Source organism: Colossoma macropomum, unplaced genomic scaffold (genome assembly GCF_904425465.1).
Source record: "Colossoma macropomum unplaced genomic scaffold, Colossoma_macropomum, whole genome shotgun sequence".
Taxonomy (NCBI): Eukaryota; Metazoa; Chordata; class Actinopteri; order Characiformes; family Serrasalmidae; genus Colossoma; species Colossoma macropomum.
The window spans coordinates 2,610,564-2,638,336 of NW_023494805.1; the positions used below are offsets into that span (position 1 = coordinate 2,610,564).

The window sequence follows — 27,773 nt, forward strand, 5'->3', positions numbered from 1 at the left end:
TTTAAATTCAACTCGCACTGTTGCATTTTGGGAAGTGTAGTTTTTAGACGTGATTCCGCGGTTTCCACGGAGACGCCTTTTCTACCCAAAATCACTCCATTAAATATGAACAAGCACATTAAATTAAACTCAAATCTACATTTACATTGTTTTTTTTCTCTTTATTCTTCATTTTATTAGTTATATTGAATAATCTTGTACTTAAACGGGAATTCTCTTCAAGTTTTTTAAATTATTATTTAAAAAAAAATAAATTGTAAACAGAGTGATTCAGAGTGGTTTGGTGTGAAATGGTTCAGATGTCTTTACAGTGGTGGTGATAAGAACCAGGGGTCGCCATGACTACAACACAAATATAGACATTTTATTTACTATCCAGAACCACCAGTGAACCTACAGGAGTCTTCTGAGTCTATATGGAATGTTGATGATGGAAAATGGTGGAAAATCTGAAATAGTGAGTTTTCTCTGGGGACTATTTTGCCTCACAACGCCCTGCATATTAAGTATCCCTCCACCATGAATGGAGTTTATGGCCTAAACCTTCTCAAAACTATCATGAAACAATATTCCAGACATCAGGCAGTGAATTCATAACCATTTCATGTAGTAACTTTGAGGGAGCTTTTAGAGGCAGTAAACCCTTCAGACAAACAGACTCTGTTACTGTCATAGGATTCCACCCTTACAAAAAGTCAGTTTGTAAACCCGCTAAAGCTGCCTCAGCCAACTGTAAGTGTTGTTACTGTGAAGTGGAAACCCGCAGTACTATACATCATTAATGCTCCTTGAGGCTGAATGCAATCAAATCCTCACAGCAATGTTCAATATAATTGATTATCCTAATGAGGGTAATCAATTATAACCCCCCTCCCAAACAACTATGTTAATGTCCACATCAGTTAGATCTACATTCTTTACCTTAAATGCTTTTTTCTGTTAATTGAGTAATTAAAATCTTTAATGGAAATACCATAATGCAAACAAAGTCATAATGCAATCAAAATAAATAATAAAAATAAAACAATAGGTTGTTACTGCTAATACTTGTCATCAGTAACTCCTGCTGGTGTGGGCTCATGGTGATTTGAATGCTAACAGCTCCCCCTGCTGGAGAAACCTAACAATGCTAAACACATAAAAGAGAGCGAGTTCCAACACCATGCTTTACATGTTAAAACAGGGTATTTCCGCTGTTACAGCTCTCTGTGTGATTCTGTCCATCCTTCCACTGTGAGAAGACGACTCAACGCTGTGGGTCTGAAAGGATGTGTAGCTGTTCAAGAAGAACTTCACTGAGAAAAGGAGACGGACACATCAAACAAAGAAGCTGAACAATGGACTGACCACCCCAGAGTCCAGACCTCAACACCACTGAATGTGTTTGATTACTTCAGAAAATCATCAACCAGCTTCTAAGACTGAACTTTGGAGGTGTGTCTGCAGATTCTTTAAGGAACTGAAAGTGAGTCTTCTGAAAAGAATGGAAGCTGGAATAAAGGTAAAGAGAGACACACTGAACAGCTGTCAAGGCTTCTTTGTGATTTTCTATTAAGTATGTGTTTTCTGCTCTTTGCCTGATACAAAAAAATTAATAATTTGTACTTAATGATTGTTTTGACTGTAAATTAATGAAGGACTATATACATTAATATTATGTTATTCATCAGTTTGGTTGAGCCAAAAAACAACAGAATGCGTTTAGCAAACGAGACGGGCTGTGAAAGGCTTTAAATACTGACTGGTATAAAAACACATTCAGCTTCATCTAGAAAACACTGAAAAAGCTGAGCTGAACCTGATATTCACTCAGTTTTACAGCTCTATCTGTAACAGCTCGTCTTATATTGGATATTCACTGGATGTTTGACTTTTTCTCCATGTATTTTTGTAAAATAAACATCCAAAAACAATCAAACCTATATTTTGTCTTTTGAAAGAGACAGGGAATAACCTAAAAATATTTTTTTAAAAAGTTACTTCGCTGAACATAATGGGCCTCATTCACCAACGGTTCTTAAGAAGAAATTTCATCTTAAAGCAACATTATGTACCAATTTGACCTTAAAATAACAGCTTCAATACCATTTCAATGGTACACTGACTTATAACAGTGAGAGTGGTGTCTCTGTCACTGCTACTCCAGGCCAGAACGCCTGCTATAGCGCTATGTAACCTTGGAGAAGCAACACGAGAACCTCTCACCAGAACTGAGTAACGCTTTATGACATCAGGTCACACCAACAAATCAGCAGCTATAAGAGGAAGCAGCTCAGTATTCCCAACATGGACATCATGGCAGAGGCTGCGGAGAGACGGAAGAAGACGCTGTCAGAGGAAGAGAGAGAGAGTGACTGAGAGACCGGACAAGAGACATCTCAGACTGGCTTTTACTCTTTGGCAAGAGCTCAAAGAGATGAAAGGACGCAGGACAGACTCACGGCAAACAGGAAAACAACAACATTCTGACAGCAGAGTGTTCATCCCTGCCAGTGTGATTATGAAAGACTGTGTCGTAGACTGGAATTTTAGTGGTGTCGTTCCCGTCTCATGGAGTTTTTCCAGAGCCAAAAGTTGTCTAACCGCAGTCCCGTTTCATGCCAGCATGCAAAGAAATAAATTAGTCTTGTGGCAAAAAGTTCAATTTCACGCCAAATAAGCCTTGAAAGCTTGTAATAAAATCCTGTTACGTTATTCAATCCTGTAAGTCGTCGTAGTTCTTTCTCTTCTGATGTTGTCTTTGCCGGTGTTGTGCTGAATTCCGACTCGCCAGGAGAATCCGACTCTTTGCGTGCGCTTGTGTCACACAGGCATATGAACACTACAGATTACTCCCAATTTCAGTTATTTATACACAGAAACATAGAAATTGTGAGTGTAATTTGTAGCGTCCACATTCCCTCATGATGTGCGTTTACATGAAGGGGAATCGGATTCTGTTTCCTTCAGCTCATCAACAAATGCATGTGCACAGCTGTCCACAAGGGGTCGCTCACAGCACGATTTATATTTACAACAGTGGTGTAAAAGTGACACACACTCTGCAACTGTGGGGGCAGCCCACTGCTTTAACACAGTTTTATGAAGACTTAGTGTTCTCTTATGTGGGGTTTGTTCTTAGGCAAGAGCAGAATCTGCACACATTCAAGAGCACAAAGGTGAGAACAGTTCTGCGCTTTAAGAACACGTCTCGAGTCTGATGTAGACTTTTTCTTAGGACCTTTCTCAAGAACACATTTAAGAAAAATCATACTGATACTGATGAATGAGGCCCGATGTTTTGGAAACACAGATCACCGACTCTTCAGTAATGAAGGGAGCGTCTAAACAGTGCGTAATCTTATGCATTCATAGCTGAAAGAAGCTCGATAGATTCAACAGAAACCAGCCTGGCTCGCTGTAGTGAGCTCAGCCCATCACTCTGCACAGGCCTGTCTGTGGGCCCACACTTCCTCACTCACACATACAGCACTGTGGTAAATCAGAGAGCAGACAGCTGAAAATAACACAGAGAGAAATCAGTGGAGTATCAGGTTTTCAGTATTTACTGTGCTTCATCAGAGCTCAGTGAACAAACTGCTTCAGTCAAAAGTCATTTGAATCAAAATTTATTAAAGTTAAAACACTGAATCATTTTTACAGTGTCATTGCTATGGTGCTCCAGGTGACTGCTAGGGTATTGCTAGGTGGTTGCTATGGTATCCCTGGTGGTTGCTAGGCAGCTGCTCTGGTATCTCTGGTGGATGCTAGGTGGTTGCTATGGTATCCCTGGTGGATGATAGGCAGTTGCTGTGCTGTTCAAGGTGGTTGCTAGGCAGTTGCTTTGGTATCCCTAGTTGTTGCTAGGCAGTTGCCATGGCATCCCTGATGGTTGCTAGGCAGTTGCCCTGGTATCCCTGGTGGTTGCTAGGGCAGTTGCTGTGGTGTTCAAGGTGGTTGCTAGGCATTTGCTGTGCTGTTCAAGGTGGTTGCTAGGCAGTTACTATGGTATCCCAAGTTGCTGCTAGGCAGTTGCTACGGCATCCCTGGTGGTTGCTAGGCGGTTGCTGTGCTGTTCATGGTGGCTGCTAGGCAGTTCCTATGGTATCCCTAGTCGTTGCTAGGCAGTTGCTATGGTTTCCCTGGTGATTGTTTTGGTATTCCTGGTGGTTGCTAGGCAGCTGCTATGGTATCCCTGGTTGTTGCCAGGCAGTTGCTATGGTGTTCATTGTGATTGCTATGGTGTTCAAGGTGGTTGCTAGAGTTTTTAGATGGTTGCTATAGTAGCGTTCACCATTATGAAAAGAGACAGAGCTTTCGCACAAGTCATGGTGCTTTACTATCCAGCTGTTATCGGTCACAGTCACAGCTCACATCTGGTTCTATACAGAACCATTTTACTAAAGAACCATCTTTTTTATGAGTGTGGAGTACTGAGTCTACCAGCTGTAAATACCACTCGACATCAGTCCTTCTACACCCAAATCCCCCAGTGGCCTGCCTCGCCTTCACAATAAGATTGCTCATCAGAATAAACCCAAAGAACAACTGTGGAGAACAACAAGCCAGAATTAACAAGCACAACAATTTCTCCAACATGCTACAGCATCTCTGGTGGTGGCTACGGGATTTGCTAGGTGGCTGCTATGGTAAAAGATAGAAAATAACATATAATGGAGAAAATAAAATAACAATAATAATAATAACAAACAATAAAATCCCATACAAGAGCCCCTTAAAAGAGGCTTTATTAAGAGAGGAGAGGCTGTTTCTGCAGCAGAGTTGGGACAAACTCCACATTAATACATTCATGTCCACATACTGTAGACGTGATGTTTGGGTGTCCACACACTTTTGGCCAGTGTATAAACATTAATGTGGGACTGCAGTGCACGTCTGAATCAGTGCTCTGTTTTCTTTTCCAGCGTAAACACTGTCATATCCACTGTGAAGTGTTGGCAGCTCGTCGGACGATCATGAGGAGATAAACGTCCGCGACGGAAGCTGGCAGCGGCGCGAGGGAGGGGCGTCCTCGTTTAAATGGGCGTATGACATCATTGGAGAGTTATAAACCCAGCGCTGCCTGCGAGTGAGCAGCAATGCCGGGACAGGTGAGATTAGAGCGGGTCAGGTGAGGCCAGGTGAGGGCTAAGAGCGGCTGAGCAGCGTTACAGGTAATACACAGGTTTGTTAACATACAGGTTAATCGAGATAAGGTGAGGTCAGCCCACGGTGGACTCTGTCAGCGATGGAAGTCCCCTACGCGCTGATCTGCGGGCTACTGATGGTCACTCTGTCTCTCAAACCCTCTGCAAAACCCCTCACTGCAGTCCAGGACAAGGTCAGTATGAAGGTGCAGGCGCTTCAGATCCGTTTGGTCCGTTTGCAGCACATCTGCACACCTGTGCTGTGTGCCACACCTGCACTGCCTTTACCTGCATGATTACCTGGATTTCCTATGCTTTCCAAGTCTGTTAATGTGTGTCACCTGTGTCTTAATTAACCTCTGTTACCTGTAACTTACCTGCATTTTAATAAACCTGTCAGTGAGTGTCACCTGTACGTTAATTAGCCTGCATGTTACCTGTATGTTAATTAACCTACGTGTCACTTGTACAGTAATTACCCTGAATGTTACCTGTATGTTAAATACTCTGTTTGTTACCTGTGTCTTAATTGTGTGTTACCTGTGTTACCCATGCCTTAATTAAGCTGTCTGTTGTCACCTGCATGTTAATCAACTTGGCTTTGACCTCTGTGTTCATTACCCTGCATGTTGTCTGTTCATTTGTTAAGCTGTGGGTTAATTCTACATGAATTACTCTGCGTGGTACCTGTATGTTAATTACCCCGTGTATTGCAGGTGTGTTGCCTGTGTTAACACATATGTTAAGTGTTAATTAACCTCTATGTCAATTATCCTGGGTCAATTAACCTTATGTTAATTAGCTTTTGTCTTACCTATGAGTTAATTAGCCTGCATGTTAATTACCTGGTATGTTAATTAACCTGCATATTAATTAGTCGGTGTCTTACCTGTGAGTTAATTTGCCTGTATGTTAATTAGTCTGTCATACCTGTCAGTTAATTATCCTGTATGTTAATTAGCCTGTCCTACCTGTGAGTTAATTAGCCTGTAAGTTAATTAGTCTGTGTCTTACCTGTGAATTAATTATCCTGCATGTTAATTAGCCGGTGTCTTACCTGTGAGTTAATTAGCCTGTATGTTAATTAGTCTGGGTCATACCTGTCAGTTACTTAGCCTGTATGTTAATTAGTCTAGGTCATACCTGTCAATTACTTACCCTGTATGTTAATTAGTCTGTGTCTTACCTGTGAGTTAATTAGCCTGTATGTTAATTAGTCTGTGTCTTACCTGTGAGTTAATTAGCCTGTATGTTTATTAGTCTGTGTCATACCTGTGAGTTAATTAGCCTGTATGTTAATTAGCCTGAGTCTTAACTGTGAGTTAATTAGCCTGTATGTTAATTAGCCTGAGTCTTAACTGTGAGTTAATTAGCCTGTATGTTAATTAGCCCGAGTCTTACCTGTGAGTTAATTAGCCTGTATGTTAATTAGTCTGTGTCATACCTGTCAGTTACCAGCGGCCAACCGAACGTTGAACCTGACGGTCACTGAAATCACCCCGCGAGTGAACGTGTCTCGGTCAGAGCAGAACCCGGATGTGGCTGCGCGTGTGAAGAACCCGCCCTCTGCACGGAGGACACAAACAAACAGACAGACAAACAAGCAAACAAACAGGCAACCAAACAAGCAGCCAAACAAGCGCGAGAAAGGGAAGAACTGCTTTGGGCTCAAAATGGACCGAATCAGCGACCTGAGCGGGATGGGCTGCAAAAAAGACTGAGACGCCACCTGGCGGCCAGAGGAGGGGCTACAGCAAGAGAACAACAACACAGCAGAGCACTGGGTGACTGTAAGAACAGCTGAACTGAGCTTTTCATTCGGCCCAGATGTTTTAACCAGTCCTCCATTCGGAGAGTGAACTGTGCCGAGTCCCAGCCTGGACAGAAGGGACTAAATATGGAGATGTAGATTTTATTGCACTGCAGAAGTGGACTGCTGTGGAGGCGGCGCAGTCTGGACACATCTAATGCAGTAATGCCACTGTGTAATAATATATTTAGACTGTTAATATGGTTAAAGGCCAATATGGTTACTGTTATTGTGTCTATTTGATTGTGAGGCCCATATAAGCGCGTTCTCAGTGTTGAATTCACTCTTAAAGTGTTCATTTGTGAATTATTATTATTAACACTGTAGGTGTTAATTCAGCACTGAGGCTTATTTGGGCGCTTAGACTGGCCTGTAGGTGAATATTACATGTTTTTAAAGTGAAATTCTGAGAGTCAGATCTAATCTGCTCCTTATCGCTGTGGAAGACCATATAAAACTGACTGACATTAACACTGAGAATCTGCTGATGAGGATCAAACAGTCTGACATGATCAGCTCTGTTACTGAAGCAGATACAGATATGAGGCCAGTTTACTGCAGGTCACAAAGGAACAAACACAACCCTACTGTACACACTTAAAGGGGAACTCCACCAATCTTTCCAAATTTCCAGTTAATCAAGCGGTTAAGATGTAAACAGAGTCGTTCAGGGTGGTTTGGTGTGAAATGCTCTGTTCTAGAGAAACTTACCGAGTCAGAATTGTTCACAGTGGTGGTGATAGGAACCAGACGTCCACCTCTAAAAGCTCCCTCACAGAAAGTTCCTACATGAAATGGTTATGAATTCACTGCCTGATGACTGAGACACTGTTTTATGATAGTTTTGAGAACTTAAACTCCATTCATGGTGGAGGGATACATGCAGGGCGCTGTGAGGCAAAATAGTCCCCAAAGAAAACTTATTTTTTCAGATTTTCCACTATTTTCCTTCATCAACATTCCATATAGACTCAGAAGACTCGTGTAGGTTCACTGGTGGTTTTGGAAGGTAAATAAAATGTCTATATTTGTGTTGTAGTCATGGCGACCCCTGGTTCCTATCACCACCACTGTAAAGACATCTGAACCATTTCACATCAAACCACTCTGAATCTCTCTGTTTACACCTCAACCACTGAATATGACAATATTCATCGTTATGGTGATGAAGCATCTCAAACAGTGATACGCAGAAATTTTGAAAAATAGGTGATATCCCCCTTCAAATGCTTAACATCACAAACAGCTTATTTAAGACCAGTATATCAGTAATCTGCACACTGAAGCTGAAAGATAAATGACATCATCGTTGCGTTACAATTACCATTATTTTTTATCCTGTATTACTGCTGCATGTTTTATGTTTTTAATCTATGTGTGTTTTTATGCATCTTTTATCATGTTTTTATAATACCTTGTTTTGTTTTAAACAAATTGTCCTGTTGGGCCAGTTTCCTGGATTAATCCTAAACAGCAGTATCGATGGTGAATCTGTATTAGAAATGCTTTTTTAGTCTAGGGTTAGGCCTAATCTGGGTCTGAAAGACTGACCCTGTGAGTATGTTTTAAGTCTAAGGGTCAAATAATTTCATATTTTCTTAATAAAAATACAGTTTCTTTTTTACCCATTTGATAGCAGTGCAGTCTGAACAGTGACAGGAGCTTATTATATTATTATATATCATGTTAAAGTGTATAATGTACTCTATTTTATCTTTTTATTTTATAAATTGTATGAGAAATAAAAGTTAAATAAATAATGTTTAATTATGTATTTCTATTTTTTTTAAATGCTGCCATGGGTAGATAAACATAGATACTTTAAATTATATATTACATATTTGTGTACTTTTAACAATATGAATAACATTAAATACATACCCCCAGATGGCAGCATATATCGGACCATTGGCTTGATAAGGTCAACACCCCACTGACTGCTTTGCCACTGCTGGTCCATCTTCGGACCACCCAGATTACTGTGCTGCGTACAAGCTCTAAATAGTTTTTAATCTCCCCAAACAGATTTTAAATGCACAGAGACTTTTATTTTGGAAAATAAACAAAGGGAATGTTACAAACAATTGAGAGGAAAAAATAATAACTAAGCCTGATAGAAAATGTTGTTGGCACTGAGCTACAAATTAAAATGATTTACTAAACTAATTTACAGAGTATAACTAAAGAAATGAAGGAAGGAAAAATCAGTAAACTGGACTGAGAGTGAAAATGAGTGATGATAAGAGGAATTTTGTCTATTAGTCTGCTTAAACACCGGTGGGCCACACAGAAAACGCTGAACAAAGCGGACTGCCAGCGAGCCGACAGTGGTCCACTATCCTCTTACTATCAGGGCCATTAAATTCTATATTTCTATTTTAAAGGTACTCTTGCTGTCTTTGTGTCGAGAACTTCCTCAGCTTTAGCAGTGTTAGCGTGCTAGCTCTGCTAGGTCTGTGCCTTTCCGATGCACCGCCTGTGCTAATGATATATATTTAAATTTCTTAACTATTATGAATATTATATGTTATATGAATTATACTCCACTTTTAAAACACTACCACCCTCTTTATAGTGAAAACCTTCAAGACTGATTTAGCCTGCTGAGCTTTAACGGTGTCAACATGCTAGCTCTGCTAGATCCGTGCCTTTCCGCTATGCCATCTGTGCTTATTATGTTAAATATTTGTGCTTAACTAACATCGTTAATAATATAACATGCATTGTATATTCCTATTTTTACATACTATAACTCTGTATATAGTGAACATCTTCGAGATTTATTTAGCCTGCTCAGCTTTACAGTGTTAGCATGTCAGCTCTGCCTGATCAGGGCCTGATGCGCTGCCTCTACATTCATACTAGAAATGATTTATCTTCACATATTGAATTAATGATATTAAATTGATGATATTACATGATTGATGATAAATGATTAATGATATCATGATTGATAATAAATGTACCATTAAATTGTATAAGAGTGCACTTCATTTATGGTGGAAACTTAGCAGTGTTAGCCTGCGAGCTCTGCCAGATCCAGGCCTTTTTAATGTTCAGCCTGTATATTTTACATTATAAACTATTCAGTTATAAAAGAATATTAAAAGTGTACTATTATATTCTACATTTTAAAAACGCATTGTCTGTGTTTATGGTGAAATGTGTAGAAACATTAGCATCAGCTATTAGATATTTTATACTAACATTGCTCATATGAGCTATACATTGATAAATTATAGTTTTATATTTTTAAATGAATTTTATTCTATTTTTAAAACACTACAACTCTCTTATAGTGAAAACCTTAGAGATTTATTTAGCCTGCTCAGCTTTAGCAGTGTTAGCTCTGCTGGGTCAGTTCTTTCCTGGTGCGCTGCCTCTATTTTCATATTAGAAATGATCTATTTTTCCATATTAAACATTATTACCGATATTAGAGGGACTATTAGGCTGTTTCTGCTCTTTAAAACACTTTTACATTGTATTTATGGTGAAAATGTGTAATCAGCTTTAGCAGTGTTAGCCTGTCAGCTCTGCTGGGTCAGTTCTTTTCTGGTATGCCGCCTCTATTTTCATATTAGAAATGATCTATTTTTCCATATTAAGCATTATTACTGATATTAGATGTGCTGTTAGACTGTTTCTGCTCTTTAAAACACTTTATCGTCGTGTTTATAATGAAAGCTTGTGATCAGCTTTAGCAGTGTTAGCCTGCTAGCTCTGCTGGATCAGTTCTTTTCTGGTACATTGCCTCTATTTTCATATTAGAAGTGATCTATTTTTCCATATTAAACATTATTACTGATACTAGATGGACTATTAGGCTGTTTCTGCTCTTTAAAACACTTTATCGTCGTGTTTATAATGAAAGCTTGTGATCAGCTTTAGCGGTGTTAGCCTGCTAGCTCTGCTACATCCGGACCTTTCCGCGGCCCCGCCCCCTCAGTGCCCCGTATGCAGCGGCGGAATATGGCGGAGGTAGGACGGAAACTCTCCTGATTTTACCCGAAAACAAACCGTAAAAGTGTCGGTTTTTACTCCGGGCGACTCTCCGCCGGTTCGCGTACCGGAGCAGATGAGGAGCGGACAGATCTCCGATAGCGCTGATCAGATGGGATCGGTTTTTCCGCATTAAAACTTGTTGAGTTTAACAAATTTCCTTCCCTGCAAACTTATTAGCTGTTAGCCTGTTAGCCTGTTAGCGGGCTTCTCTCCGGATTAAACGGCGCTAACATTAAAATCCGCCCTCAGCCGCAGATCAGGCCGCGGTGCGGGTCCGGGGCCGGGCTGTGGTTTTAGCCGGTAGTGTGAGGCTCTGCGGGAGACTCGGAGCTGATGTCGCTTCCTATTTTCCAGCTTCTTGTTCGAATTTCCCCGGTCCACCTTAAATGGAGCAGCAGTTCCATTCCGGCCCCTCGGGCGTTATAATAATAAAGGCTCCACCATTGGAGCCTGTTTGGAGACTGTTTGATGGTGAATTAGCCTTTAAGCTAATTTAAGATGAAGCCCAACTCAGAGTTCAGAGCTCGGGCTGAGGCTGGACCAGGTTACTGTAATGCGGGGCTGTTTGGATCAATAAGCTGCTGTTTTCTCTCCCGATCGCTCTCCGTCCTGATCAGATCAGTCCCGGCTTCAGATCGGCGCTCAAACCCCGTTAAAGCCTTCATAAACAGTTATAACGTTCATAAAGTCTCTGAACTGGTTTACACACTCATGGCTGTGCCGTGTCTCTGAATGCGTTAAAAGGGAATTCCACCCATTTTATTAAATTTCCTTTTAGAGGTGGGTGATGTGGCAAAATGTAATATCGCGATACTTTATGAAGTTTTTTACGATACATGTCACGATACTTATTTTTTCTGACGTCTGATAGGTTGGAGCGGACAAAGTAGTACCACATTTCAAAAAACACCATCAAAACCCATGAATTCACCGTTTCACACACTGTGCTGCACTAAATGTAATTAAACTCGACCAGTATTGTGATTACAGCTTAAACTGCAGTTGTTTATAATTGAGATATGGACTTTTTTTGCTAATAAGACCAGCGTTTATTTTTTCTGGCTTGTGACTTGAACTGTTAACACGGTGCGCTAGTCTGCCAGTTATTTGTGGTTGTGATGTCACAATATTTCCATGTTGCTGGGTAAAACTTCCCTATGTAAAATGTCCATAGTATCAGCGTTGTTGATGGACTGTAAGACTATAATACAAATTGCAGTCTTACGATTTAAAAATCGCACTCTTTCAAATTGCGATTCCAATATAGAAACACATGGAAGTTTTTTTTTTAGTACTGACGATATCCATGATATTTTCAGGAAGGCATATTGTTACATATCGCTGCTGTTGGAAGAAAATCTCATATCTCAATTTTTTGTCATTTTTCTTTTTTTTTGCATAATTTGAAAATACCTGTTGTTCTTTACATTGTGTGTAAATTTCATGACAAATGGACCAAAAGAAACGACCCAAACTGACTTGGAAAAAAGTCTGGTTCCATTGACTTACATTAAAAGTAGTTTTCTCCTTCTCCTGTAAAGTTACCATTTTGGAGATTTGAGGTTTTCATCCGACAGCAGCGATATTTTATTGCAATAATGATAAATACGGTCATATTGTCGAGCTCTGATTCCTTATTACATAACTCAGTGGTTGAGGTGTAATCAGAGAGATTCAGAGTGGTTTGGTGTGAAATGGTTCAGATGTCTTTACAGTGGTGCTGATAGGAACCAGGGGTCACCATGACTACAACACAAATATAGACATTTTATTTACCATCCAGAACCACCAGTGAACCTACACGAGTCTTCTGAGTTTATATGGAATGTTGATGATGGAAAATAGTGGAAAATCTGAAATAATAAGTTTTCTTTGGGGACTATTTTGCCTCACAGCGCCCTGCATGTATCCCTCCACCATGAATGGAGTTTAAGATCTCAAAACTATCATAAAACAGTGTCTCAGTCATCAGGCAGTGAATTCATAACCATTTCATGTAGGAACTTTCTGTGAGGGAGCTTTTAGAGGTGGACGTCTGGTTCCTATCACCACCACTGTGAGCAGTTCTGACTCGGTAAGTTTCTCTAGAGCAGAGCGTTTCACACCAAACCACTCTGAACCGCTCTGCTTACATCTTAACCACTTAATTATGCAGACATTTTTTTAAAAATCTGTGGAGTTCTCCTTGAACTCACTGTGCAGTTTTATTTGCAGAGGTTTTTGGTGGTTTTTGTGTTTTAGCTCAGTGAGTTAGAAGCTAAAATGTGGTCCAGTACATTAAAATGAATGATCACTACATGCAGCCCAGCAGCTCAACTCTTTAAATGACTAAATTCCTGAAGATTAGAAACAAATGGTCTGACTTTGCCGTTTGCTGTTCTTGCTTTTGTCTCCTTTCACAGTCCTCCTTGGGGAATTCAAGCCCAGGTAAATATCTCTCTGTTTTTTAGCTACTCCTGCACAAGTTGATGGTTTTCCTGCTCTAAGGCCCACCAGACTGAGCTCCAGAGGGACTTGATCCATAATAATTACAGATTCTTCAGTCAGAAGTAGATTCTTTCACCAGAATATCAGACAGTTTAATACCAATGAGTGCTTAGACTTTTTGCACAGCAGCAGTTATTATTATGTCACTGACCGCTCACTGACCAAAATGCTGTACTAACTTAGTTTAACGTAGGGAAAACATCTCTTATGTAGGGAAGCAGTTTCTTTACAGCCAGGCTGGCTGATTTGTATTAGCCTTTTATTTAACCTGAAGCTCACACTGAGTGTGTTTACATGTGCTTTATAATCTGATAACTGCGGAAAATCAGACTGTGTCAGTAACCGGTTCAGTGTGTTTACACTTAATAATCCAATAACTGCAGAAAATCAGATTGTGTCAGGAACTGATTCAGCGTGTTTTTTGCTTTTAATGATCTGATATGAATGAGTGACAGACAGTAGTTCTGGTGAGCTCAATTTTTTTTTTATTTTTTTTATGTCATTTGACTCTGTGATGGCTCCTCCCACACGTCCCAGTTCAGTATGCTAGGTACCCCGGAAAGATTATCTGAGAACCAGTGCTGAATTTGGTACAGTCCACCACTTTTTCAAATTCCCCCATAATTCAGTGTGTGAGGTGTAATCAGAGAGATTCAGAGTGGTTTGGTGTGAAATGGTTCAGATGTCTTTACAGTGGTGGTGATAGGAACCAGGGGTCGCCATGACTACAACACTAATATAGACATTTTATTTACTATCCAGAACCACCAGTGAACCTACACGAGTCTTCTGAGTTTATATGGAATGTTGATGATGGAAAATAGTGGAAAATCTGAAATAATAAGTTTTCTTTGGGGACTATTTTGCCTCACAGCGCCCTGCATGTATCCCTCCACCATGAATGGAGTTTAAGTTCACAAAACTATCGTAAAACAGTGTCTCAGTCATCAGGCAGTGAATTCATAACCATTTCATGTAGGAACTTTCTGTGAGGGAGCTTTTAGAGGTGGACGTCTGGTTCCTATCACCACCACTGTGAACAGTTCTGACTCGGTAAGTTTATCTAGAACAGAGCGTTTCACACCAAACCACTCTGAACCGCTCTGTTTACATCTTAAGCACTGATGTGTGCAGAAATTTTGGAAAATCCATGGAGTTCCTCTTTAAGATCACAGCTGTGATTATATTCTCCATTATATATAAATATTCTTTTATATATATATATATATATGTATATATATATATTTTTTTTTCATAACATGATCTAACATGAGTGGAGCTGTTTTTCAGCCAGTCAGATTGTGTGGGCGGGGCTAACTGTGGTGTAATCTCCAATAATCCGTCACATTGTTGGTAAATAAACTATATTTCCACCACCATATAAACTCTGTGTGAGTAAAGTGATGACAGAGCTGCAGACAGCAGGTGCAGGTAAACACACACCTGTGCAGTTCAGCTGATCTGAGCTCTGGAGCTGAAGCTCTGAGTGAGAAGATCAGCGTCAGTGGAGACTCCACTGATCCTGGATGGAGTCCAGGGTGTTTGGCAGTGCTAACAGTGCTGGTTTCCTCCCGCAGGGGTTTCGGTGGGCTCGGACAGCCTGGACTTTGACCCTTCGGCAGAAATGCTCGTGCAGGACTTTGACGACGAACGTACGCTGGAGGAGGAGGAGCTTCTGGAAGGAGAGACGAACTTCCGCAACGAGATCGAGGACCTGCAAAGGGTGAATAACACACTTCATCACACAGCACTGCACAGACGTCAGAGACCACTCGCTCATTCCTTTACCATCACATTCAGCTTCACTCTAAGGGTTTAGGAAGCTGAAAAAATGTGATATTAGGTTTAGTTGTTGAGGCTTTCTGTGAAATACATGGTATTCATGAAGTATATCTTATTTTGTTTTGTGGATGTTTTTAAAAAACGGCAAACTGCCCTTTATTATAATGTGTTAAAACAGCACTGAGCAGAAAGTCCACCCCTTAGTTTATTTATCTCTCAAATATATTGTTGCTGTTGGAACAAAACCTTGTTTTTAAATAAAAAATTAAAATAAATGCCTTATTGTATATGTGTTGAAATTGTGTGATGAATGGATCAATAGAAAAATGCTCCGAAATTAGATCTGGTTTCTATTAACGTCCATTCACAGTTGTTTTTTTCCCCCCACTGTAAAATGACTGTTTTGGAGATACAGCTGATGTTGAGTGGTGGTGATTATGTAACAAATCCTACATAAGAAAACATCGGTAAATATCAGAATCTACGTGAAAACTGCGTAAGTGGATTTCTTCTTAAAAACGGTTGGAGAACGAGGCCCAGTGAGTGCAGGATGGGAGGGAAATCCCTCAGACTGTAGAACTTCACATCAGTAGAGAAGTTCAGTTTATGTACTTAAACAGTGTAAAGACTTGGACGGTTCTCAGCTATTGTTCTTCACTCCTGCACACTTAAAAAAATGATGGTTCTTCAAGGGTTCTTTAGTAAAGATAGTAGTTCTATATAGAACCATGAACATTTAAAGAACCCTTTCTATCATTTTTTTTTGTTCATTGTGAAATGGTTCTTCAGACAGAGAATGTGCTGTAAATGGTTCTTGAAAAGGGTTCTATATAGTACCAGAAAGGTGTCTGCTATTGTTATGATGTCAGGCTTGTTCAGTGGAAGAACCCTTTTTGGTGAAATTCACCTCCTCTCCCCAAACGGTCGTAGTCATTATTCAGCCGACCCGAACATATAGAATTGAATTTTTATCAGTCAATCAGGACTAAGAGAACACGAGCGGTGAAGTTGGTTTCATTTTCACACATTTGGAGTTTTTTCTTCCGTATTTTTTGAACTGTGGGTGAAAAAAGGCTAATATGTGTAAATTAACATTGTGTGCAACCAAGACAGTCAGCTTTTAATTAGTTTTCCTCTGAAATAGATGTAGGCCATGTTGATTTCTGTGGACTGTAGGGGCTGCGAGAGCTAAACCACCATCTGAGTTACATTGGCAATCATCGGGGTCCAAGCACGCCTCCCAAGTAGAACACAAAAGATGGGCCGTTTTTCACTTGTTAGAATGGCCTTTATGTATAATAGATTTGGAGTTTGAAATGATTTATGATCTCTGTATAAAAAGCAGCAAACTTTTACTAAAAAAAAAACAATAAAATGTGTTGAAAACAGTATGTGGACATGATTTGCATACTTGTAATTTTGGTCTTGGAGAGCACCACAATTTCACATCAATCTTACTAAACGTTCTCAGAGGAACGATCCTGCCGAGCCCCGACTCCAGGGGATTGGTTCTGAACTGGTCCACTGCTCTTTTTCAGCCTTCAGGGGTTTTTCACGTCTATCTAATATCTATTGTTTTTATATTTTTGTTGTATTAAACAGGAAAGAGAGATGCCCATTCAGGACCTCCTGAATCTCTATGGTTATGGAGGAGGGGGGTCTCCAGAGGAAGAAGAGGAGGATGAGGAGGAGGAAGAGGAAGATGAGGAGGACGAAGGAGAAGAGCTGGATAATGATGAGAGCAGTCGGAGTACGGGGGAGCTGAAGAGGAATAAGGTTAGGGGATTTAGTCACATGACACGCAAAGCCTACTTCAGTATAATAGATCATACAGTGCCACTCTTAACGAAGCATATAACCTCCGCATCGGGTATAGGCCTTAATGGTATTAAAGCTCCAGTGATTTATGGAAATAGTCTTCTACTGTTTCATTTAAAAAGCCTCTATAATGTTCATATGATCCACACAGTCACTCTGACAGACTGTAATACACTACAGGAAGCGTAGGGGGCGATATGGCTTCTACTGTTACATTTAAAAAGCTCTATAATGTTCATATGATCCACACAGTCACTCTGACAGACTGTAATACACTACAGGAAGTGTAGGGGGCGATATGGCTTCTACTGTTTCATTTAAAAAGCCTCTATAATGTTCATATGATCCACACAGTCACTCTGACAGACTGTAATACACTACAGGAAGTGTAGGGGGCGATATGGCTTCTGCTGTTTCATTTAAATGTATTATGACTCTGTATGGTTTTGTGTGTGTATTTTGAGCTCAGGATGAACGTCTCGTGTGTGTTGTGTTCCCTTAGGACGAGGTGGTGAAGCTGTGTAAGGACATGGAGAGTCAGGCCGCTGCTGAAGATCGCGATCGCCCTCGCTCTGCTAAAGGCTGCAGCACAGCGGAGCTCATTCGGCCTCAGAACCGAGCCTACTTCCAGAGTAAGACCCTTCACGGCATCTCTTAACAGCACTGCCAGCATGAGGCACTGCGGATTGTTTTACCTCATACCTGCGTAGTTTATTTCTTATTGACTGGCCCAACTTTCCATCACACTGAAGTCTAAACCCAGTCCCATTCCTTATTTTCACCCCTATCCCCTTGTTTTCGAGTGTTGCCCCTTGAACTGAGTTACAGGGTAGTGGTTGAAATCTTCCCTCTGAAATGGGACCCTCAAATAAAAAGAGCATCACTTCATTAACAGCTACCAGCGCTGCTCTGTAGGCGACCCTGCCAGTCTGCAGTGACAGCAGAGGAGGGTAAAGTTCAGCTCCTCACTGCTGGGCTTTAGTTACATTTAGGGCATCATATGATCTTCAAAGAGGGGGGCAATTATTCATTATCACCCACCCCTAATTCTTCAGTGATGTGAAGCTGAAGTCAGATATTCAGCAGCTTCTTGTTTGAATTTTCTCGTTCTACCTTAAATAGTTCTGACGCCTGAGGCGCCAGAATGTAACTGCTGCATCATTTAAGGTGGAACGGGAAAATTTAGTTAGCCGCTGAGACGTCAGCAAAATACTAGTGATTTTTTTTTTATGCTTGTTATGAAGAAAAGGACCGTAACACACGGAAACAACATTAAACGAAGATAATACAGTGATAATCGTAATTTTTAGCCAAGAATATTCTCACATTTGTGGGTTTCTTTGGTCTCTTGTTCAGCCGTCTTACTAGTTTTTCTTTTTTTCTCATAACTCTCTGTTTGGAAAACCTCCGTTTGGAGGGTCATGTAGCCCCAACACTTCACCCTCCCCCTCTATCTCAACAAGAATCAGGACACCTTAACCCTAGACAAGAGCACACAAAACAGAGGGGTAGGGCTGAGTGATAGGGGCGGGGGGTGAAATGGGACTGGGCCTAAATCTCCAACCTGATAATTCAGTTCAGTTTTGATTCTTTAGGAATCGGTTTGGTGAATCGTCTATTATCAGATTTCACCACAGTTCAGTTTGATTGGCTTTACAGAGAAAACGTGGTTGTTTATCATTATTATTCTTAGTGGTAGTAGTATTTGAAAACACCTGCAGTCGTTCACACTGTGTGAACCTTTTATGGTTAATGGATGGATGGAACAACAGAAATGATCCACAAATGACTTGGAATGGCATAAAATCTGGTAAAGTTAACACACATTAAGAGTTTCAGAGGTACAAGCTTAAGAATACAGTGCTGTTTAAAAGTCTTAGACACCCAAGTATGTTGTTTAAAGCATTTTATCACAGCAGTAAGTGAGCTTATGCTTGTAAAAACAGCATATTAAACTCAAATTCAAACAAATACAGTAAAGATGAGTTAATATCTTATGAGCTTGGTTCCATATTTCTCCTGGACGCCTCCAGACATAACATGAGTTTATTAAATTCCATCAACAGTGTCTGATTTAACATAATGAAGGACTGATTAGATAAATCAGGTATTGGATGGTGACTAGAAATAACACTGGGCTTCCTTGAGGGGAAGAGGTTACACAACACTAACATGAATAAAATTATAAAGTAGAAACTCACTTAAAATTAACGATACTGTATTTATGCCATTTGAGTTTATTTTAATATTAGTGTTTTTCAGAGCAAATAAGCGCTTAACAACCACATAAACTAAGATTATTAAAATAAGATTAAAATGCTTTTTTTTTGTTTGTTTTATAGATAATGAAGTGGATGAAGAGTCTGAAGAGGATGAAGACTACATTCCCTCAGAGGACTGGAAAAAAGTAAAACCTCTCTCTTTCTTAATACGAGTTTCCTTCCTGACCTGATCATTTGCTTCTCAGTGCATCTTCTAACAGACTCTGTTGTTTGTTTCTAACAGGAGATCATGGTGGGCTCCATGTACCAGGCTGAGACCCCTGCAGGGCTGTGTAAATATAAAGAGAACGAGAGAGGTGCGCTTCAGATCCGCACTAGACACCACATTATTACAGGAGTAGTTTGGCAAAAAGAGTCTGATTTGCACAGTTTTCCAGATATCCCAGATGGAGCCCAGCAGTCAGGCCATGTTTGGTGCTACCAGGTTAATTCAGCGCAACACTTTCTCTCTAAAACAGCTTCCCACTGCGCTTAGATACAGTTTCTGTTCATGTTTAGAGCTCTTAGTAAAGCATATAATGTCTTAAAACACATCTACACGTCTGCACCACCTTAATGAAGACCTGGATGTGGTCTTTTGGGGATGTGTTTACGAAAACGATTTGGGTGACTATTGACTTCTAGTGTTTGTTAGCGCTGTTAGCCTCGTAGCTCCAGTTCTAAACTAAATGAGCTGAATTTGGACTCCAAACATGTCTTGTCTGATAGATTACGTCTGAGGTAAATGGGAAATTGTGGATTTTTTTTTTTTTTCTGCCAAAACATTTCTTTAACTCTAATATCCACATCAGGGCTGCCTCTATTGTTTATATTAGCAATAGCATAATCTACCAGTTACTTTATGATCAATCAAATTTTTGATCAATCAGATTTTTTAAAAAGACCAAACGTGAATGAACAATGAAAAAACATACAAATTCTTTCAAAAATTCTAAAGTATTTTACTGGAATAAGATGAAAAACTTTTAAAAAGACTGAAAATATAAAAAATGGCAAAAAAATCAAAGAAATGGGGCTCAGTTTGTTTCACATCAAAACTTGCACCTTTTGAACTTTAAAGTGATACACTGTCGTAAGCTGGTTCTGACCAGCCTTTCAGACTCTGTTTGGAACAGCAGATCAATAATGATTTGACGTAGAGGTGTCTGTTTATTAGGCAGGTGACATTTCACCAGCCTGTAGACTGTTTAGTGATGCGTGTCTTTATCTTCCTCCTCAGTGTATGAAAACGACGACCAGCTGCTGTGGAATCCGGAGTTTCTCCCGGAGAACATTGTGGTGGAGTTTCTAACGGAGGCGTGTAAACGGACGGGTGAGGAGACCGGAGTGGACGCCATACCTGAGGGGTCACACATCAAAGACAATGAGCAGGTAAAGCCTTATTTTCACAGAGACAACGCAACCTGGCTCAGACAGCTTTTAGAGTACTCACTGGCCACTTTATTAGAAACACCTACCTTGTATGTTCACTAACTGGCCACTTTATTAGAAACACCTACCTTGTATGTTCACTAACTGGCCACTTTATTAGAAACACCTACCTTGTATGTTCACTCACTGGCCTCTTTATTAGAAATAACATAAATTATAATGTGTTTTATTACATGTTAGCTGCATTAGCTTCATAGCAGCAGTGCTAAGACTGAAGAAGTAAACTTCCAATACCAAACACATTTACACCTACATTTGGGGTGGGTTTGGTTGGAGGGGTAGAGGAAGGTGATGTTCTGCCAAACCGACTCTTTAAGGAGTAGATCTTTACACACATTACCGTATATGAGTGGGTCTAACTGCTGTGTGTCCTCCAGGCGCTGTACGAGCTGGTGAAGTGTGACTTTGACACAGAAGAGGCTCTGCGCAGACTGAGGTTTAACGTCAAAGCAGCCAGAGGTGAGGCCTGCTGCAGCGCTGAGTCACTGAGTGTTATTATACAGGGTCTTCCTGACTCACATTCAGGTAAAGGAGGTAAAGAGGGACCTTCTGAAAGGAATTAATATCCCAGCTGTGAAATTGTAGTGGAATAAAGACTCTTCTGTGCTTGTATGGAGGCTGACGTTTACCACATCCTGTTATCATTATGAGTGATGCATTTTAATGACTGGTAGGTCTAATTCTGACCAGATTAGCTTACATAACATAGGTTTTTCACATCTCATCCTCTTCAATATCGTAAACTCTCTTTTGAAGAAATTCTGTGCTTCGTATCTGCAAAGTTGAACAGAGCAGACTGAAGGAACAACGTTCTGTTTTCTTTTGTTGTAACTCATCGATTTCACCAATTTTCCAAAATTCCTCCATAACTCAGTGTGTGAGATGTAAACAGAGTGATTCAGAGTGGTTTGGTGTGAAATGGTTCAGATGTCTTTACAGTGGTGGTGATAGGAACCAGGGGTCGCCATGACTACAACACAGATATAGACATTTTATTTACTATCCAGAACCACCAGTGAACCTACACGAGTCTTCTGAGTTTATATGAATGTTGATGATGGAAAATAGTGGAAAATCTGAAATAATACGTTGTATCCCTCCACCATGAATGCTTAAGGTCAAAATCTTCTCAAAACTACCATAAAACAGTGTCTCAGTCATCAGGCAGTGAATTCATAACCATTTACTGTAGGAACTTTCTGTGAGGGAGCTTTTAGAGGTGGAACGTCTGGTTCCTATCACCACCACTGTGAACAATTCTGACTCGGTAAGTTTCTCTAGAACAGAGCGTTTCACACCAAACCACTCTGAACCACTCTGATTACATCTTAACCACTTAATTATGCAGGTAATTATGAATTTATCTATTTCTTTATTTATTTTGGAAAACACCTTGGATGTCCCAGCCTTGAATAGCTGACTCTGTCACAGCCTCCTCAGGATTAGCTCTTAGTGTAATACCAAATATCATAGTATATATGCTTATTGTATATTTTTAGGGGGTTTATTAATGGAAAGGCTTTGTTGTGCTATTAAAACGTGACCTTTCGGTTTTAAATGCCAGTTATAATCTCAGAGCTGTGTGTGTGTGTGTGTGTGTGTGTGTCTGTGTGTGTGTGTGTCTGTGTGTGTGTGTGAGATAATGTTGTAAATGTATTTAAAATAAAATAATATAAAAGGACCTTTTTCCCGCAGAAGAGCTGTCTGTCTGGACAGAGGAAGAATGTAGGAATTTTGAACAGGGTCTTAAAGCGTATGGGAAAGATTTTCATCTCATTCAAGCCAACAAGGTAAGACGACATCCTGGCAACAGTGGCTAAGAAAGAACACGTTTGTGGGAGGAGCTTAGATGGGCAATTACAAGTGATTTTTAGTATAAATTTATCACTGATACAACTCTGTGAAATTAAAGTGTTGAACTGGTGATGTAAAACTGCCCTGTGCTGTATCTGCAGGTCAGGACGCGGTCTGTAGGGGAGTGTGTGGCGTTTTATTACATGTGGAAAAAGTCTGAGCGATACGATTTCTTCGCACAGCAAACCCGACTCGGCAAGAGGAAATATAACCTTCATCCGGGTGTGACGTAAGTATTCCCTCGGCACGCTACGACTGTTCAACAGTGTTCAACCTCAGTTTACTGCAATTTTGTTGTCCTCAAACGAGTGCAGAGTGATATGATTGATGAGTGTAAACGAAGGTCTGTCTGTATCCAAAGGGGAACCCTCAGGGTCTTCTAGGCCTTCAGCGAGAGTCTAATGATTTCTGTGCAATAAATAAATAAATACATTACATACATTTAATAGAATCATCATATTGGTTGTATTTAAACTCTAAGTATTTGTAACACTGCACTCCATTGAGAAATTTTGTTTGGAACCAAAAGGGTTAAAATCTTAAACTGTCCAACAGAAAACGATCCAATCAGGATTGTTTTCTTTGTGGTATCTAGGCAGATACAGCCAAACTGCTCTCCCATTGGTTAGGACTGCAGGAGCTGGACTGAAGGCCTTACATGTTAGATTAACTACCAGCATAATTAGATAGCGACAAAGGAACCAACCAGTCATGCTCTGATTCACAATGAATGGAGAGAAAAAGGTCACTCTAGGTCTTGTGGAGGTTCTAGACTGTGAATTCGGGTCGTAGTCTAAGTCAGTTAGTGTTCCGGTTAGTTGTTAGGAATGGAAAACAGCGGCGGCAGCTCTATGCAGGACTCTTTACTGAAAGACTCACTGTAATGTAGATACATAGAAAATCAAATATATGTTAATGTCTGTTACAAGCGAAACAATAAAACCCATGGAGTGACGTTTGCTAGGTTCAGATGTTCTTTATGGGAGCTGGCAGAAATCGGGTGGGTTTTTCCTTATTTTACACAGCTAGGCTTTTAGTTCAGGGCAGAAATAATAAAACGCCTTGAAAAGGTTTATGAAGCCACATCTTGGCCACTTCCTGTTTCCCTTGTTATATCAAAAACAGGACTGCTAAACAGCAGAGGGCGCCCACGAGCGAGTCCTCAATGAATGGGAGTAAATGGAGCTAAACGGCTAAAAACGAAAAGTTAAAATAGTTTCTAATCAGAACTCTTCTAGTCAGAACTCAGAATTCTAATCTGAACCAGAACTTTCCTTTAATTTTACAAAGCAGAAGGATGGATTTCACTGAAAAAGCAAAAAAAAAAATATGTATGTTTCCTTTTTTCTACAGCAAACGGGTTTTGGGCTGCAGAAGGCGGGCTTTACTGCTACTGAGAGCTGATTGGTTGGCATTACTGCTACTGAGAGCTGATTGGTTAGCATTACTGCTACAGAGTGCTGATTTGTTAGCATTACTGCTACTGAGAGCTGATTGGTTGGTGAGCGGAGCAGCTCATTGGCTGTTCGTGCTCACAGACGTCATGAACGTACATGAGGCGCCGTTTTAAACTCCTATAATTCGAGTTTAAAAGCTCTTAAAAATATAACAGCGGTGTTAAAATGTTTTATGCTGTTCTGTGTTCAGGAAATGCATTAATTCTTTTACATTAAAAATGTTTCAGCATTAATAAACTATGATTTTACTCAAATGCTCCATATTAACCCATTCATTCTGGACTCGCTCGGGAGCGCCCTCTAGCGTTTGAGAAACCCAGAACACATTACAGAGTGATACTTATCCTCTGTACAAGTTTTCTGGTCCGGCTCGATGTTTGATCTCAAAATCAACACCATACTGATGAAGATGTGATGACAGTAGTAGATAATTCACTCACATCCTCAGAAGACGCTCCTTCACCAAGTTTAGACTGAGTTCTCTCTGAGTTCTCAGACTTGCGGAAGGGGACTGAAGCACAGCCCTCGTTACAAAATGTTCTTCTGCACGTTTTTCCAGCAGAGAGGTCTCCAAAAATAACGTAGCTTTAACTTATATTACAGTTAAGAACACGTTTTTGCTTCTTTCATTAAGTTATCATTGGTACACACAAGTGGTTTTATGATGGCAGTGACAGTAAATAGACCCTGCAGAGAACTGGCTCTTAATTTTCTACACAAATCCCCAAATATCAGTGGCAGTACACCAGTTTATCAGTGGCACCTCAGTGTAAACTGGTATTATAGGCCGGCCCATAAATAATCATACAGTAAGCAGTCAGTCGTTAACCACGTGGTCTTCTGCTGCTGGTACACACTGACTGTGTCCTGTTTGGACTGGTTTTCCTCCTTCTGGCCCGGACCATTGTCTGTTTGCAGTATTGTGATGCTGAATTGTAGCTATTAACTGATTATGTGTCTCCTGTAGGGATTATATGGACAGACTGCTGGACGAGACGGAGAGCGCGGCGTCCAGTCGAGCGGCCACCCCGCCCCCAACCACCTCCAGCAGCAACGCCAGCCAATCAGAGAGAGAAGAGGGCTCCACTCATAACGGTGAGAACAGAACACACAGCACACATACATCACACAGCCTGAGCTAATCTCCGAAAGGGCCAGTCCTACATATAGGTAAGAACTAGGGATGCACTGATAGGGTAGTTGATGTGGGCTAAAGCCAATATTCAGTGTTTTCATGTATATTATCTGCTGATTCTGATACATAAACATTCAGAAATATAGAAATTGGGATTAAGTTTACCTGCATCAGCATTACAGATCAACAGAACGTTAATTCCTATGGAGTTATGAATGCAGTAGAATGAATGAAATTTAGAGATTTTTGTGATACTGACATTCTAACATAATCAATTGTCCTTATTTAAAAAGTACATTTACGATGAGTTCAGTTTCTCATTAGGCTGAATGAATAACTGGCTCTAAATGTAGGTATTGTGATATAAACTGAGTCTGTTCTACAGTTTCTCATTAGGCTGAATGAATAACTGGCTCTAAATGTAGGTATTGTGATATAAACTGAGTCTGTTCTACAGTTTCTCATTAGGCTGAATGAATAACTGGCTCTAAATGTAGGTATTGTGATATAAACTGAGTCTGTTCTACAGTTTCTCATTAGGCTGAATGAATAACTGGCTCTAAATGTAGGTATTGTGATATAAACTGAGTCTGTTCTACAGTTTCTCATTAGGCTGAATGAATAACTGACTCTAAATGTAGGTATTGTGATATAAACCGAGTCTGTTCTACAGTTTCTCATTAGGCTGAATGAATAACTGACTCTAAATGTAGGTATTGTGATATAAACCGAGTCTGTTCTACAGTTTCTCATTAGGCTGAATGAATAACTGACTCTAAATGTAGGTATTGTGATATAAACCGAGTCTGTTCTACAGTTTCTCATTAGGTTGAATGAATAACTGACTCTGAATGTAGGTATTGTGATATAAACTGAGTCTGTTCTACAGTTTCTCATTAGGTTGAATGAATAACTGACTCTAAATGTAGGTATTGTGATATAAACTGAGTCTGTTCTACAGTTTCTCATTAGGTTGAATGAATAACTGACTCTAAATGTAGGTATTGTGATATAAACTGAGTCTGTTCTACAGTTTCTCATTAGGCTGAATGAATAACCGACTCTAAATGTAGGTATTGTGATATAAACCGAGTCTGTTCTACAGTTTCTCATTAGGCTGAATGAATAACCGACTCTAAATGTAGGTATTGTGATATAAACTGAGTCTGTTCTACAGTTTCTCATTAGGCTGAATGAATAACCGACTCTAAATGTAGGTATTGTGATATAAACCGAGTCTGTTCTACAGTTTCTCATTAGGCTGAATGAATAACCGACTCTAAATGTAGGTATTGTGATATAAACTGAGTCTGTTCTACAGTTTTCTCATTAGGCTGAATGAATAACCGACTCTAAATGTAGGTATTGTGATATAAACTGAGTCTGTTCTACAGTTTCTCATTAGGCTGAATGAATAACCGACTCTAAATGTAGGTATTGTGATATAGATCAGTTGTAGTTCTGTGTTTACTGTAGTAGCTGAGTGTTTTTCTGCTCTGTGTCCTGCAGGTTTGAGCAGCCACAGCTGTGTTTCCAGCTCAGATTCGGTCCTGATGTCCAGCGGAGAGGTGAAGAACGACCCCGTCCATTCGAACGGAGCCGACGGCCTTCCATCGCAGCCACACGACTCCAACGGCTGCGAGCCTCCGGCCGACAGAAACGGAGCGACGAAGCGGCCGCCGGACAGCCAGGCCGCAGACAGGCCGGCCAAAAAATGTAGGACAGATTCAGACCCCCTGGCCCCGGTGGAGATAGACTCTTCCAGGGTGAAGGAAGACTGAACTGCTAATGGAACAGAAACCAAAGGCCAGACCAAATCCAGCAGACCAGGGGGGGTTTATCGAGCTTTTCTGAGGAAGGTTCTCACGTTCTGACGCCTTCCTCCACGTCCAAAGTGAAACGTCAGAGAGAGAACGGGTGGAGAACATGAAGAAAGAGAACCACCCAACCCCTACTAATGTAGTAACGAATTAATTACTGCTCCAGTTTTCATCAGACCCCACACCATTTTACACAGAATAATATGTATATTCTATTTGTATTGGAATTTGTCTGATATTTTTTTACCGAGATATTTATATTTTTTATTGAAACACACTGACGGCGGCTGAATTGCTGTCAGGTACACTCTAAGCCCGGCGGTGAAGCGGAACGGGCAGCAGACTTCCTGTGGACGGTTAGCTTAGCCAGCACCACTGGAGTCGCACTTTTGTACTGTGTGATTGTATCAGCGTTCGCTTTGTTTCCTTCTTTGGAAGTGAAGAGCGCTGAGCTGACTCTGCAGGCTCCGCCCACCAATGTGTTCTACAGTTACTAGGTTAGGTTTACAGAACGCTGGTAAAAATCCCATTTGACCCAATGAGAAACCATCAAATCACAATACCTACATTTAGAGTCAGTTATTCATTCAACCTAATGAGAAACTGTAGAACAGACTCAGTTTATATCACAATACCTACATTTAGAGTCAGTTATTCATTCAGCCTAATGAGAAACTGTAGAACAGACTCAGTTTATATCACAATACCTACATTTAGAGTCGGTTATTCATTCAGCCTAACGAGAAACTGTAGAACAGACTCAGTT

General features: G+C 40.4%; 2 protein-coding genes across 3 annotated transcripts; both read left to right on the forward strand.

The window, feature by feature from the left end:
- Nucleotides 1–5,064: 5,064 nt before the first annotated feature.
- Nucleotides 5,065–7,677, forward strand: LOC118825863 (C-type natriuretic peptide 2-like). The gene is made up of 2 exons (XM_036596715.1): nucleotides 5,065–5,320; nucleotides 6,578–7,677. Exons 1-2 carry the CDS (start codon nucleotides 5,228–5,230, stop codon nucleotides 6,845–6,847), a joined length of 363 nt encoding a protein of 120 aa, XP_036452608.1. The 5' UTR covers nucleotides 5,065–5,227; the 3' UTR covers nucleotides 6,848–7,677.
- A 3,215-nt stretch (nucleotides 7,678–10,892) lies between these two features.
- On the forward strand, nucleotides 10,893–27,697 carry mier1b (mesoderm induction early response 1b, transcriptional regulator). Of its 2 annotated transcripts, none has more exons than XM_036597108.1 (13): nucleotides 10,893–11,079; nucleotides 13,344–13,368; nucleotides 15,006–15,151; nucleotides 16,813–16,986; nucleotides 17,531–17,660; nucleotides 19,371–19,435; nucleotides 19,534–19,606; nucleotides 20,530–20,681; nucleotides 21,119–21,200; nucleotides 22,437–22,531; nucleotides 22,697–22,824; nucleotides 25,020–25,147; nucleotides 26,697–27,697. In XM_036597108.1, exons 3-13 carry the CDS (start codon nucleotides 15,053–15,055, stop codon nucleotides 26,966–26,968), a joined length of 1,398 nt encoding a protein of 465 aa, XP_036453001.1. In that variant the 5' UTR covers nucleotides 10,893–11,079; nucleotides 13,344–13,368; nucleotides 15,006–15,052; the 3' UTR covers nucleotides 26,969–27,697. The 2 variants fall into 2 exon arrangements, with proteins under 2 accessions (XP_036453001.1, XP_036453000.1); XM_036597107.1 differs by having other exon boundaries at nucleotides 10,893–10,917.
- The last annotated feature ends 76 nt before the right edge of the window (nucleotides 27,698–27,773 follow it).